General features: G+C 36.9%; 1 protein-coding gene across 3 annotated transcripts in view; it reads left to right on the top strand.

The window, feature by feature from the left end:
* SNX7 (sorting nexin 7) overlaps positions 1–13,517 on the top strand; it is a 103,192-nt gene that overhangs the window by 66,343 nt on the left and 23,332 nt on the right. For all 3 annotated transcript variants that reach the window (XM_077120171.1, XM_077120169.1, XM_077120170.1), the window contains exon 8: positions 11,437–11,589. In XM_077120171.1, the coding sequence (XP_076976286.1) occupies positions 11,437–11,589 (153 nt within the window). The remainder of the gene's footprint in view (positions 1–11,436; positions 11,590–13,517) is intronic.

Here is a 13,517-nt window from a genome sequence, read left to right as displayed (position 1 = left end):
ACTGCATTTCCAAAAAGGCTACAGTTTAAATAATTGGCTTTCTGTTGCATACAGTGTCACAAGAAATCATGACTACTCTTTATTTTAGGAAAGCTAATAGTATCAGAAGTGCTGACTTGAAAGGTGTTATGTCAGCTGCAAGTATGGACATCTTAGGAGTCCATTTGCCAGTTTTAGAAAATACATTGTGTTTTACTAAACAAGTATTTTGGGGTAACAAAATCAGCAGTAGGTTCAGGGAGAGATGTTTTTACTTTTAAAGGAAAGTATGTATTGTAAAGTGTGTAGAAAGGTACTACTCAGTAATCATGTATTTGAGCAGCATTGTATAATCAAGCATCTAATTTCTTCAGACACATCTATCTTACCTCTCTCACAAATCAGAAAATAATATAATTTTATTGTTAAAAAGCTTCTTATCTCTCCCCTGCAATTTAATTAATACTTGTTAAGAAGATGTAGCTGTCAGATTAGAATTGAAATTTTGAATTTTCTATTGTCTTCTGATGGAGTGGCAATCCAATCTTTTTATTTAGGTATATTATTTTCAAGAACTTTTCAAAATGATAATTTCTCATCTTTCTTGAGTGCGAAGAAAAAAATTTTTAGCATGTGAATAAATTGATTGAATAGTTGGATTTTTTCCCATAAAAGGAAATAATAGAGAAGCTGTTTAAAAAGGAAGCCAACAATGATATTTTTAAGTAAAAATAACTATGTACCTCAAATTGTATTGTTATGCTTAAAATTTTGAGAAATGCTTTTAGGGTTGGGTACAGACACATTTTAAATTGTGGTATATAAAAATGTAAGGAAATAATCCTTGGGAAGGCTGTAAGGAAAAAAGTCTACATTCATTACTAACATTTTTCTAAAATCATTCATTCAGTCTACATATATTTATCAAATTGCCACATAGTGCAAGCACTGAAATTGTAATGGTAGAAATGTGGCCCTTCATGGAAGGTCCAACAGGAAATGCGTAGGCAAATAAATAAAATAATTGCTTACTCTAAAGAATGTTAAAAAGGAAACAGACAAGGGCGGAAATAGAGCTGAGAGAACAAAACAGAACCTACTTTCTACATAAATGATATTTAGGAAAAGAATAGCTGAGGAATTGATATTTAAGCTGAAATCAAAAGAAAGAGTTAGCTAGAAAATTTAAAATAGAATAAATTTTCAGATACACCACCATTTCTTTAGGTTTTCTTTGATGTTTCTGAATAAGGTTTGATTTTCTTTTCCAAAAAGATCTTTCCTACATGTTTTGCTAAATTTATTCCTGAGTACCTTACATTTTTTGTTTCTAATATAAATTGTGTATTTAAAAGTTTTTACTTTCTAACTTTTTTTGGCTGAAGGATAGAAATGGAATTCATTTTTTTCATATTTATCTTAGGTCCGGCACTCTTCTAAATTATTTTTTTTTCATTATTTAAAGAATACTTTATTAGTTTCTGTAACCCAACCTTTGTAGATAAGACCTTACGTATTTAATACAGTGCATTTACCCCTGTACAAATGGAAAAAAAATTAAGTTTAACGTTTCTAGACCAATATGGCTGTTAATTTCTGTACAGTGCCACCTGGTATAAACCCCACTTGGTTGTGGTGTGTAATTCTTTTAATGTGTTATGGATTTGATTTGCAAATATTTTGTTGAGAATTTTGACATCTATGTTCATTAGGGTGATTGGCCTGTAGTTTTCCTTTCTTATAGCATCTTTACCCGGTTTTAGTATTAAAATATTAGGTCATAAAATGAGTTAGGTAGAGTTCCTTTTTCCTCAGTTTTTTGGAAAACTTCGAGAGAGGTTGGTATTAATTCTTTTTGAAACATTTGATAAAATTCCCCTGGAAAGCCATCTGGCCCTGGGCTTTTCTCTATAGGAAGAGTCTTCTGTTTCTTCTTGAGTCAGTGTAGCTTCTTTGTGTTTCCAGGAAGTTGTCCATTTCATCTAAATTGTCTAGTTTGTTGGCATATAGTTGTTCATAGTATGATTTCTTTTATTTCTTTTATTTCTCCAGGATCTGTGGCAACGCACCCCTTCTCATTTCTGATTTTGTTTGTTTGCAACCTCTCTCTTTTCTTCTTTGTCAGTCTTGCTAGTGGCCCATCAATTTATTGATTTTCTCAAAGAACCAACTTTTGCTTTTATTGGTTCTTTCTGTTGTTCTTTTGTTCTCTCATTTATTTAACTCTGCTTTAATCTTTGTTATTTCTCTTCTTCTATTTGCTTTGGAGTTAATTTGCTATTCTTGCTCAGATTTCTCCAGGTGAGTAGTTAAATCCTTGATTTTTGCTCTTTCTTGTTTTTTTAATATAGGCGATTTAGAGCAATAAATTTCTCTCTCAGCACAGCCTTTGCTGCATCCCATAAGTTCTGAAAGTTGTATTCTCATTTTTATTTGTCTCCACATAGCTACTGATTTCTCTAGCAATTTCTTCTTTGGGCCACTGGTTGTTTAAGAGTGTGTTATTTAGTTTCCATATATTTGTGAATGTTCTCATTCTTTGGTAGTTTTTGAGATCCAGCTTCATCCCAGTATGATCAGAGAAAGTGCTTTGAATAATTTCAGTATATTAAAATTTATAAAGACCTATTTTTTATCTCTGCATGTGTTCTGTCCTGGAGAATGTACCGTGAGCACTAGAGAAGAATGTATATCCTGGTGTTTTGGGGTGCGATGACCTACATATGTCTGTTAGATCTAGTTCATTTATCAAATTGTTTAACTTCTGTTTCCTTGTTGATCTTCTCTCTGGTTGTTCTGTCTATAGAGGAGAATAGTGTATTGAAGTCTCCTACTTTTATTGTTGATATATCTTTTGCTTCCTTCAGTTTTGCCAGTGTCTGTCTCATGTACTTCGGAGCTCCTTGATTGAGAGCATATGCATTTATGATTGTTACCTCTTCTTGGTGAATTGTCCCTTTAATTGTAGTGTCCTCTTTTGTCTCTAATGATGTATTTTTTTTTTTTTTTTGCACCGGGAATTGAACCCTGGTCTCCAGCGTGGCAGGCGAGAACTCTGCCACTGCATTGCCATCACCTGCCCCTCTAATGATGTCTTTACATTTAAAGTCTATTTTGTCCGATATTAGTATAGCTACTCCTGCTTTCTTTTGGTTATGACTTGCATGGAAAATCCTTTTCCATCCTTTTACTTTCAATTTATTTATATCCTTGTGTCTAAAAATGAATCTCTTGTAACCAGCATATAGCTAGATTATATTTCTTAATCCATTCTGCCAATCTGTATCTTTTAATTGGTTGGTTTAGTCTGTTAACATTCAAAATTATTACTGAAAAGTTGTTTCTTGAATCCACCATCTTCTCTTTTTTATTTTATTTATCAGTTCTATATATTCTTTTCCCTTTCTCTTTTTATCCTTTAAGTTACCCTTCCTGGTACTCTTCAATTCTGTGCCCTCCTCCAGACCTCCCTCTCCTGTCTCTTTTTTTAAGTGGCAGAACTCCCTTTCGTATTTTTTGTTAGGGCCGGTCTCTTGTTGACAGATTGTCTGTAAACATTTTCATCACTCCCTCAGTTTCGTGTGAGTATGTGTGTGCACAGGCAGTCACTGGGAATCAAACCTGGGTCTCTGGCATGGCAGGGAAGAACTCTGTCTGCTGAGCCACCGTGGCCTGCCCCCACTTATTTTATTAAGTGGCATTATATGAACATCTTTGATTAGTTGTTCCAATGTCTGTGTCTCCTCTGGTGTTTTAATTTGGTCGTTAGGTTGGGCTATATCTCTCTGCTTTGTGATATGCTTAGTGATCTGTTGTTTTCATCGCATGTAAATATCTTGATAGATTTGCTTTGGAAGTTGAATTTTTTCAGTAGTCTAAGGCCCTGTGTTGGCAGGGTGGATGTGTAGCAGATGCAGGGTCTGGGGCGGAGCTCAACAGTACGGTGATATGTTGCGGCGCAGATATAGGCACAGGTTATGTTGGTGCTTGTGAATGTAGGTGCCCAGCAGCCAGGGAGGATGTAGCTGTGTGGGTGCACAAGTTTGGGGGGGTGTAGCCCTGGTGTGCACTGGTATAGGGCATGGGGCCCTTTGTGCACATGCACAGAACGATGACAGCAGGTCAGAGTTACACCTTCATGGGCTGGGGGCGGATGTGACCCAGCTGTGTAGGTCAGCACTTTCCCAGAGCTGAAGGACGTGATTGGGGGCCATGCACATGTGCCTATCTAGGAGTGCCATGAACTAATGCACGGAACTCAGGGGCTATAGGGTGAGGCTGTGCGACAATATGGACGGGGGGGTAGGGGGGAGCCAGTGTAGCCTAGTGGAGGAGTGTAGGTGCTCTCCCACTCCCTGCACTCCAAGTGCCCCCATGGCCTTTATGCACTGGTGACAGCCTCCAGGGAGCAGGGAAGGGGGAGGCAGTGCTCGGGAGGTGTGCAGGAGAGGTGTGTTGGGCTGCACTTGGGGTGGGGGTGGGGGGTGAGTATGTGCGCTAGGCATTGGGGCGGGGGCACTTGGAGTGCGGGGGCACTTGGAGTGCGGGGACTGGGAGCAGGTGATGGGGTTCAGGTGCGTGGGGTGTGGGGTGAGTCTCAGGTCATGGGGCTGCACTGGTGAGGGTAGCGCATTCAAGGCACAGGACTTGGTACTTCCTAGTCCCCAATTCCCCGTCCGTGTACTCCTGTGGGCTCCGCACTTCCCATTAGGCTTTAGTTTTCTGCTCTGCTCCTCAACTTTTGAACTAGAGCCGCCCTGTGTGGTACAGAAGACTCTCCCAGGTCAGTTGCACTCTTGAATCGCCATCTCAGTCACCCTCCTGTCCCTTCTCCAACTTTTCCTTGGAGCAGGACTGACCTCAGTCTACCCTGTTTGGCCATCTTCCCGAAACTTCTTCCAGATTATTTTGAATTTTCCTGTTTTGTAGTCTCTTTGGGGTTTTCTCTGTAGAAAATCCTACCATGAGTTCATAATGTCTCATTTATTCAATAATTATACTTTCATTTCTTTTTCCATTTCTTATTGAGTTGGCTAAAAATGCATTATTATGTTAAATGGTTTTGGGACATCCATGTATTATTGCTGATTATAAAGTAAATGCTTTCAAGAATTTTTCCATTAGTAATGATGCTTGCTATAGTTTATGGGTATATAGTTTTAATCAGTTTAAGGCAGTTCTTATCTACTCTTATTTGATGACAGTTTGATGAATAAGTTTATGTTGAATTTCTAAATTAATTTATCTACTCACATAATTGCATGATTTTTTTCTTTCTTTCTCTTTATGTTGTAATTTACACTAAGAGATTTTCTAATTTTAACCAGCCTTAGATCCTTGAGGTAAACCAATGTGGCTATTGCTGAATTTGATTTAATAATTTTTTTTAGGGCTTCTCTATATTTCTGAGTTAAAATTGTGATTACCAATGCTTGTCTAGAAACGTCAGTTTTTAAATCAAGTTTATACTAGCCCTGTGTGTTAGTAAGGAAGCATTTCATCTTTTTCTATACCTTAGACTAATTTGCGTGAGATTGTCATCATTTGTACCTTGAGTATTTGGTAGAATCATCTGGGTCTACATTTTGGGGGCTAAATTTTGTAATCGATGATTTGATTTCTATAACAGGCATAGGATAATTCAGGGCTTCTATTTCTTGTTAAATTAGTTTTGCCAAGTTATAATTTCCTCAGAATTTGTTGATTTTATCTTAATTATTCAAATGTATTGCCATTAAGTTCTTGATACCTAAGTACAAATATTTACTTAGTGAAAATGTGTGGTAAGCAATATTGAAAGCATTGCAGATTCAGCATTGAATGAAACAACCAAAGACACATGTCTTCATGGAACTTGTATTCTAATTGGAGAGGTATACAATAAAAAAGATTAAAATAAAATAAAATATGTGATGTGTATGATAATTATAAAGGTTAAGAAGAAAAAAATGCAAGAGAGAGAAATAGAAAGTATTGTTCTTCAAAGCATTTATACTTTTTTTCATTTTTAATGTTGTCTATTTTTGTCTTTTCTTTCTTTCACTTGATCTATGCTTATTGAGATATATCAGTTTTTTTAGAACTTTCAAATTCTTTCATTAGTTTAGCTGTTTGCTAATTCCTTTTTTTGTTGTGTGTGACTCATTCAATAGTATTTTTAATAAATTCTTGTTTTGCATTCTTAGGTCATATTTTAAACCTTGCATCTTTGTAAAATAACAGCATTTCAGAGATAGTTATCTTTATCTACTTACTGTATTTCATACTTTTTGATAAAATTGATAAAATATAAAGCAATTTTAGACTTTCCCACAACAATGGGTTTTTGTAAGTTATATGTGTGCTTTTTTCTCCTTACAGATTCTAGTTTTGTTACTGAATCTAGCTACATTGTATAGCAGACAACAAATTTAAGTTGTGGGTCACCACTTATTTTCCTTTGTTTGCATTTAAGTTCTTTTCTATGTCTTGTATGTTGTGTGTCTTTGCTGTGTTGTATTTATGTTAATGCTTCTCTTTTTTGTAATCTGGTTTGAAATTTAGTGAGCTTCTGGAATTTGAGAACTGATGTGTTTTATTAAAATTCTGGTCATCATGTCATCAAATTCTGCATGCCATTTCTTTTGCATTTTAGGATTCTGACTTGTTGCTTATTAGATGCTCTTGCTGTGCTTCATGTTTCTTCACTTCTTTTTTCGTAGGTTCTGTTTTTGTTTCTTTCTGAGCTACATTTATATAATTTCTCATATATATTTTCTAGTTAACTAATCCTGTCTTCAGTTCTATTTTATGTATTGTTAAATATGCCCACTGAGTTTTAAATTTCAGTATCTTCATTTAATATTTATTGAACAACTGTTATAGGCCATACATTTCTAGCTCTTACTCATAGTGTCTTGTTTCCTTGATGTGATTTCATAGCCCTCAGAAGTTTATCTGCAGTAATTCTTAGATTTAACTTGGAATAATACTTTGTTTCTCTAGAGCAGATTTGTGTTTTCTCCAGAGCAACTTGACAACTCTGGCTGGAATACAGGCTACAGTATCGCCAATCCAGCAACAGTTTAAAACATGCTGTGTTTGATATTTTCAAACTTCCCAGTGTGCATTTTCAGTGTGAATTTGGATTATAAAGGTGTATGAGGATAGGCTTGTGATTCCATTTCCATTTTCTCCCATGGCAGGGGAGATACCTTTTTTTATATATACTGTTAGAAATAGGTAATTTTACTTGATGTACCTTGGAGTGGAAGGGGAGCAAGTTCATTTCTAGTTCTCCTTCACCTGTGTGTGTTTAACTCTTTGTGTTCCAGGTGTCCTGTAAGACATTAGAGTTTGAAAACCTAAACTAGAGTCATCAGGGTTTTTAAAAGTCTTCAAGGTGGAACTGTCATACTTTATTTTCTCTCCAGATCATGAATGCATTTAAAAGTTTATTTCAATGTTTTCATTTAGTATTTTGAATGAGGGTTGGTCATGTTATCTAATGCTCGAAAGAAAAATTTAAAAAAAGATGTTTTGTGGCCTCAGGCCCCATTATGTTCTACAATACAGATAATATTCCAACTAGATGGTGCTTCTGCAGTAATCGTTGTTCTCACAACGTTCCCTTCATTTGAAAAATTCTTTCTTCATTTATGACTACTGAAATCTTCTCTTTGATCCCTCTTTTTAGACCCTGTCATATACAAATAATGGGACGGTTCTGCCCTGGTCAGAAACCTTCAATGGCTCCCGGTTTCCTGCAGATTCCATTCTATACTCATTATCATTTACACTCTCCCTTGATTAATCTGCATTCACACTTTCCACCTGCATCTCCCATATTTCTTCTTCCTCATTCCAGGCTCCAAGCAGCCCCTAGCGACCATTCTTTTGTCACGCTTTGTAGTGATAACCCTCTGTTTTGTTTATGCCATACCTTCGGGCAGGTATTGCCTGGCCTCTACACTGCCTAGTGAGTTAAAGGTCCAATCATTAAAGGTCCAATCCAAATCCCCTCCTACCCCACAATCAGAATTAGGCATCCATTTTGCGCCTTTCTGTACCACTTTTTTTCTTCCGTTGTGACACATATCACATTCTGCTTTGTATTAAGCATTGCTTTTTGTTGTATTTTTGCATATCTATATCCTAATAGATTGCAAACTCCTTGAGGATAGGAGCCAACACCCCTTTCATGTTGAACGCACCAGTGAGCAAGCTCAGAGCCCGATGCTGTGCAGGCAGAAGAGAAAGAACATGTGCTTTAACCATGGTTTGACTCTCTGCTGTGCCACAGACAACTAGGTGGCCTCCTTCATCTCTTTCTCCTACATCTTTTCCACCTTGTAAAAATAAGATACCAACTTTGGAGGATTAATATTCAGGTTAAATGAAATAACAGCTGTAACGTACACTGCTTAATATAGCAGTGTGACTCTTCCATGATAGGAACTCAGTAAATGGTCACCATCATTACTTCTGTTATGGTTCTTAGAATATGTACCCACTATTGGAGAGGGATATTATTTTCTTTGCGCTCTTAGTGTTAATGGTTTTCATTTAATTTTGTGGCCAATTTCTAGCCGAATACCATTGACTGTAGAAATTATCCTTACTTAGCCTGCTATTAAAATCTTTTCTGGTTACTTAATCTGGTATTGCCACTCTTTTTTTTGCAAAAAAGGGGTAGCTTGCTTCTTCAGTTTTCCTCCAAGGGCCAAATGGCTGTGAACATTAATGGGGGAAATCACTAAAGCTTTAAGTGCTTTTAAGCCCAGTCTTTCTATGCTGTTTTGCAGCAGAGAATATGAATTGTATTTCCTAACTTTAAAGTTGTTGAAACCTGCTATGTGGTATTGGGGAACCAGAACACTAAAGGAACGCCTTTGGCCTGGCAGGTTTCTAACTCATTTTATTTCCCCGCTTCAGTTAACTTGTGTTGAGTATATATGAGCTGATACAGGCAAGGCAGCACAATCAGAATGCATAGTTCCTTGTACCAAAGAACTTTCCTAAAATTGATGTGTTTTAGTTTTTCAGCTGTTAGTTTTTCCTAAAATTGATGTGTTTTAGTTTTTAGTGCAGTGGTTTGGTTAAGCAGCAGAAATTTATTGGCTCACTTTCAGAGGCTAGAAGCCTTGTTTCCTCTGAGGGTCACTGTCTTCTGACTGGCCAGCAAACTTTGGGGTTCGTTGGCTGTTCTGTCATGTGGCAGTGCACCTGGTAGTGTCTTCTCCTTTCTCTTCCAGGTTCTGCAGACTACCTACCATTAATAGTTCTTCTGTAATGTCCCATTAGACATGTTCTCTGAGGCTTAGGAAAATAATTACCTGAAAGAGTGCATATATCCACATAGTAATAAATAGCCTCACTCTGAGGTATTTCTACTTTGCAAAATCAAACATTTGAGAAGATAGTGGAAAAAATCATGAAAGTCAACCTCACCACTGAAATATGTCTCCCATAGGTAATTGAAGCTTTATATAATACCATATATCTATTCCCCAGGGAACTAAAAACAGATATGGCTGTAATGAAATAAGAACAGCAAAGTAAAATTCCATAGCAAAAAAAAGGGGGTGGGAGTAATAATTCAAATTAGAAGCACATTAGAAGCAAAATACAATATTTTATTGATTTTTGAAACATATTTTCACACTTCAATGTCTCTGTAATAGAAATTAATCTTAGATGATATGGTTTCACAAATACTTTCAATGAAGAAACAGCGGTACTGTAGAATTGCTCCTCTTAAACATGAGAGAGAGAATGTCATTTCTGCTCAAATCCTCCTGGTTTTAGATCACATTTGGTAAAATCCATGATACTAACCCTGGACTTCAAGGCTCACTAACATCTGTTCACTCACTGTTTCTCTCACCTCAGCTACTAGGACTTACCCCTTTTTTACTCTGCCATGGCCATCTTGGTCTTCTTGCTCATATTTAGATAAGAGCCATTGCCTTTGCTGTTTCCTCTGTCAGAAATGCTTTTCCTATTGAAAATCCCAAGGCTTGCTTTCATGTCTTTTTCCAAAATTTATTCAAATGACACTTTTTCCTTTAGGGTTTCCCTGGTCACCTTATCAAAAGTTGTAGCGTCTAAACATCCCCTGTCTGCTTTCTACTTCATTCTTCTCTGTAGCACTTACCACCTACTGTTTCAGTTTGCTAACGCTGACTAAAGGCAGTGTTGGGTTGGCTTTTAACAATGGGGATTTATTACCTTACAAGTGTAGTTTTGAGGCTGTGAAAATGTTCCAATTAAGGCATCTGCAGGCGAACTTTCTCCCCAAAGACCAGTTACAAGCGAACCTCAGCTCCACTGTCACGTGGCCAGGCATATGATGACATCTGCTGGTCTCTCCCTTCTCTCTTGGATTTTGTTTCTTCCAGTTTCTGGCTTCAGTCGCATCCTTTCTGTTTTCTGTGTCCTCTCTCAGTTCCTCTGGGTTTTTTTTTTTTCTGTGTCTTCTCTCTGTCTTTTATCTAATTATAAAAGAATTCAGCAAGAGGATTAAGACCCATGGCTCCATTGAAATAACCTAGACCCACCCACAGTAGGTCTACAGCCACAGGAATGGATTAAAAGAACATGATTTTTTTCTGGGGTACATGCGCCTTCAAACGATCACACCAATTTACATAATTTTTAGTTTACTTATTAATCTCGGTTTTGGTGTCTCTCTTCCAAATAGAGTATAAGTTCTGATAAAGGCAGGGATTTTTGTTTGTTTTCTTCACTACTGAACCTTCAGATGCTAGAAGAATGCCTGGTACAGAGTAGGCACTTAATAAATATTTATTGAATATGTGAATAAAACAAATGACTAAGTGGATTACATGTTCAAATGTTGGAGGGTTAGATGAGGAGGAGGTATCAGTATCACACGAAATTTATCTGAGGGAGCCTGAATGAGGCCTCAGGTGCCTTAAGATGTAAATCTGCCTCCATTACCAGCTATCTGAGTAAAATTTGGCACAGCAATCCCCTGGGCCTCCAGTGGGACTGCGGGATCTGTGTGAATGGCGTCATGTCAGTTAAATGAGTTACTGCTGGAAGACTTGAAAAATGAGGAGCAAGAATGGAAAGCCAAAAGGAGTGAAACCATATCTTTTAACATAAATGTTATCAATGATGCTGGTAATAAGAATGTTAATGCAGTAGAATTTGAGATGATTTGTAATTCAATCCCCTTTGTTTGTTTTATAAATAGTGAAACTGAAGCCCAGGGCGTGAGAGATTTAGCCAAGTTTAGAATCTAATTGGTAGCAGACCTTGGAACTTAATTCAGCATTCTTCCCTGATTGAATCCAGTGTTCTTTTTATTTTAACTAGTACACGTGCTTGACACTGGTGACGTTTCACAAGAAGTTTAACTGTTTTGCTGTAATTGGTCAGCTTAGATTCAATGCATTTACCTAATGGCAAGAATCTGTAGATCAGTTTCTCCCTCTTTGTGTCCTAATTCAGCTTACAGAAGAGATTGGAAAACTTGAAGATAAAGTGGAGTGTGCTAATAATGCCCTGAAGGCAGATTGGGAAAGATGGAAACAAAATATGCAAAATGATATCAAGTCAGCGTTTACAGATATGGCCGAGGAGAATATCCACTATTATGAACAGGTAATTTACTGCTATTTGATAGTGTTTCATTTTTAAAAGTGTTTTCTCTCTTACTTTCTATCTCTTCTATGTTGAAAGAGTCTATGAAAGACCTGTTTGTCACATTCAAAAGCTTCATTGGCTGCTCAGAGCCTTCACTCAGGTATAATCTAAACCTACCAACTGAAACAAATGTGTTGTTTTTGGAAGGAAGATGGATTTTCCTTGTTGCACAGCATGCCCCAAGTGCCTAATTTGACCTGAGCTTTATGGTAGAAAGCATTATGGTACGATTCTGTTTTGTTTGGTTCCCCCTCCTAGTTTCTTATTTTCGAAGGATTTGCAATTCTCTTGTAGTTTAATTCTTCAGAAGCACTTGGTAATATTTCTTAATGATTTGCCTATCTTACATCTCATTCCTCTCCCTTTCATTTTAGAGGTAAGGATTGCAGAGATTTGAATGAGAAGAAAACCAGTTCATGTCCTGTACCCTCTTCTCCCTGCCTTCTGTAACTATTCAAAAATTCACTAGCAATGAAGCATGATGTTCTGTTAGCAAAAGAGTAACAACATGTTTTGTTTTGGTTAGGAAAGAACCAGGTCATCATTTTGCTTTCCAAACGGCTATTCTTTATTTTTTACAGCTAACTATTCCTCAAAATAGTTCTTTTGAAAAATGAATTTTATAATATTTTATCATTTTTCCCCCTAACATATTCTATCTGTATTTTTCTAGCAGGTATATTTTACACTTAAATCTTAAACCATCTCTCTTGCTGAATTAATGAATCAAGAAAATGATTTTATGCTTTATAGCTTCCAGCACTGCTTTAGATTCCTAGGCTCCTCAAGCAAATGCCGTGAAATGGGTATTTATTTGCTAATGTTTTTGAGGTTAAAAGAAAGGCCAAATCAAGACATCTTCAAAGAGATGCTTTCTTCCCGTAGACGAGAGCTGATTGGCTGCTGATGATGCTTGGTCCTTAGTTTGTCAGTGCTGGGCACACGATGGCATCTCCCTGTTTGGCCTTCTTTTCTGAGTTCTGTTGATGTTCAGACTCTTCGTTCCTGAGACCTTTTCCTCTATGTCGGAATTTCATTCCCCTTATAAAGGACTCCAGTAATAAGAGTAAGACCCATCCTGATTGGAAGTAACCTTGTCAAAATTCCTGCTTACAATGAGTTCACACTCACAGAAATGGATTAAATTCAAGAACATGTCTTTCTGAAGTAAATAGCTCCAAACCATCATTAGCGCTTATCAGTTTAAATATAATTTAAACTAGAATATTGTGTATCTTGAAAGATAAGCTAATTGATAATTGATGCTTTCCTTTAACAAGTGTTAATTGAGTCCATATTATTACTGCTAGAGACTGTGGCAATTGTCATAGAGACCTCTGTATGCAAGACAAATGCAGTCACCTTCTCACATGGTTCCAGTCTGGGAAAAAGCAGCTAATTAAAACTGTTTAAGCATTCATACTAAGTTACAATAAATAAGATCATCATAGGGAGACTTTGCAGGGGTATCTAGCCTAATCTGGACAGAAGGAAGAAGGTTCTCAGAGGATATGTTTAAACTGAGACCTGAATAATGAATGGGAGATAGCTAGATAAAGATTTGAGGAAGAGTTCCACTGCAGGCAAAACACATATGCAAAGCCTAGAGGCAAGAGAGACCATGATCTGTTCAAATAACGGAAGTTCATTTGGGAAGATGGAGGAAGGGAGGTAGTGTTGAATTGAAAGCCAAGGCTGAGGGAGGCTATATAAGTCAATCCTTTTATCTTTTGTTCTAAGAGAAGTGGAAGCCATTGAAGAATTTTCATCAGGGAAGTGACAATATTGGCTTTTAGGAGGATCACTCTGGCTATGCATGGGTTAGAATGGAACAAACCTGGAGATGGCAAGACTAGTTAGGAGGCTGTTACAACAATAAAACCAGA

The sequence above is a fragment of the Tamandua tetradactyla genome, chromosome 11 (genome assembly GCF_023851605.1).
Source record: "Tamandua tetradactyla isolate mTamTet1 chromosome 11, mTamTet1.pri, whole genome shotgun sequence".
Classification (NCBI taxonomy): domain Eukaryota; kingdom Metazoa; phylum Chordata; class Mammalia; order Pilosa; family Myrmecophagidae; genus Tamandua; species Tamandua tetradactyla.
Note: the sequence above shows the minus strand (reverse complement) of the source record. Positions and strands in the feature narration are given on the sequence as shown.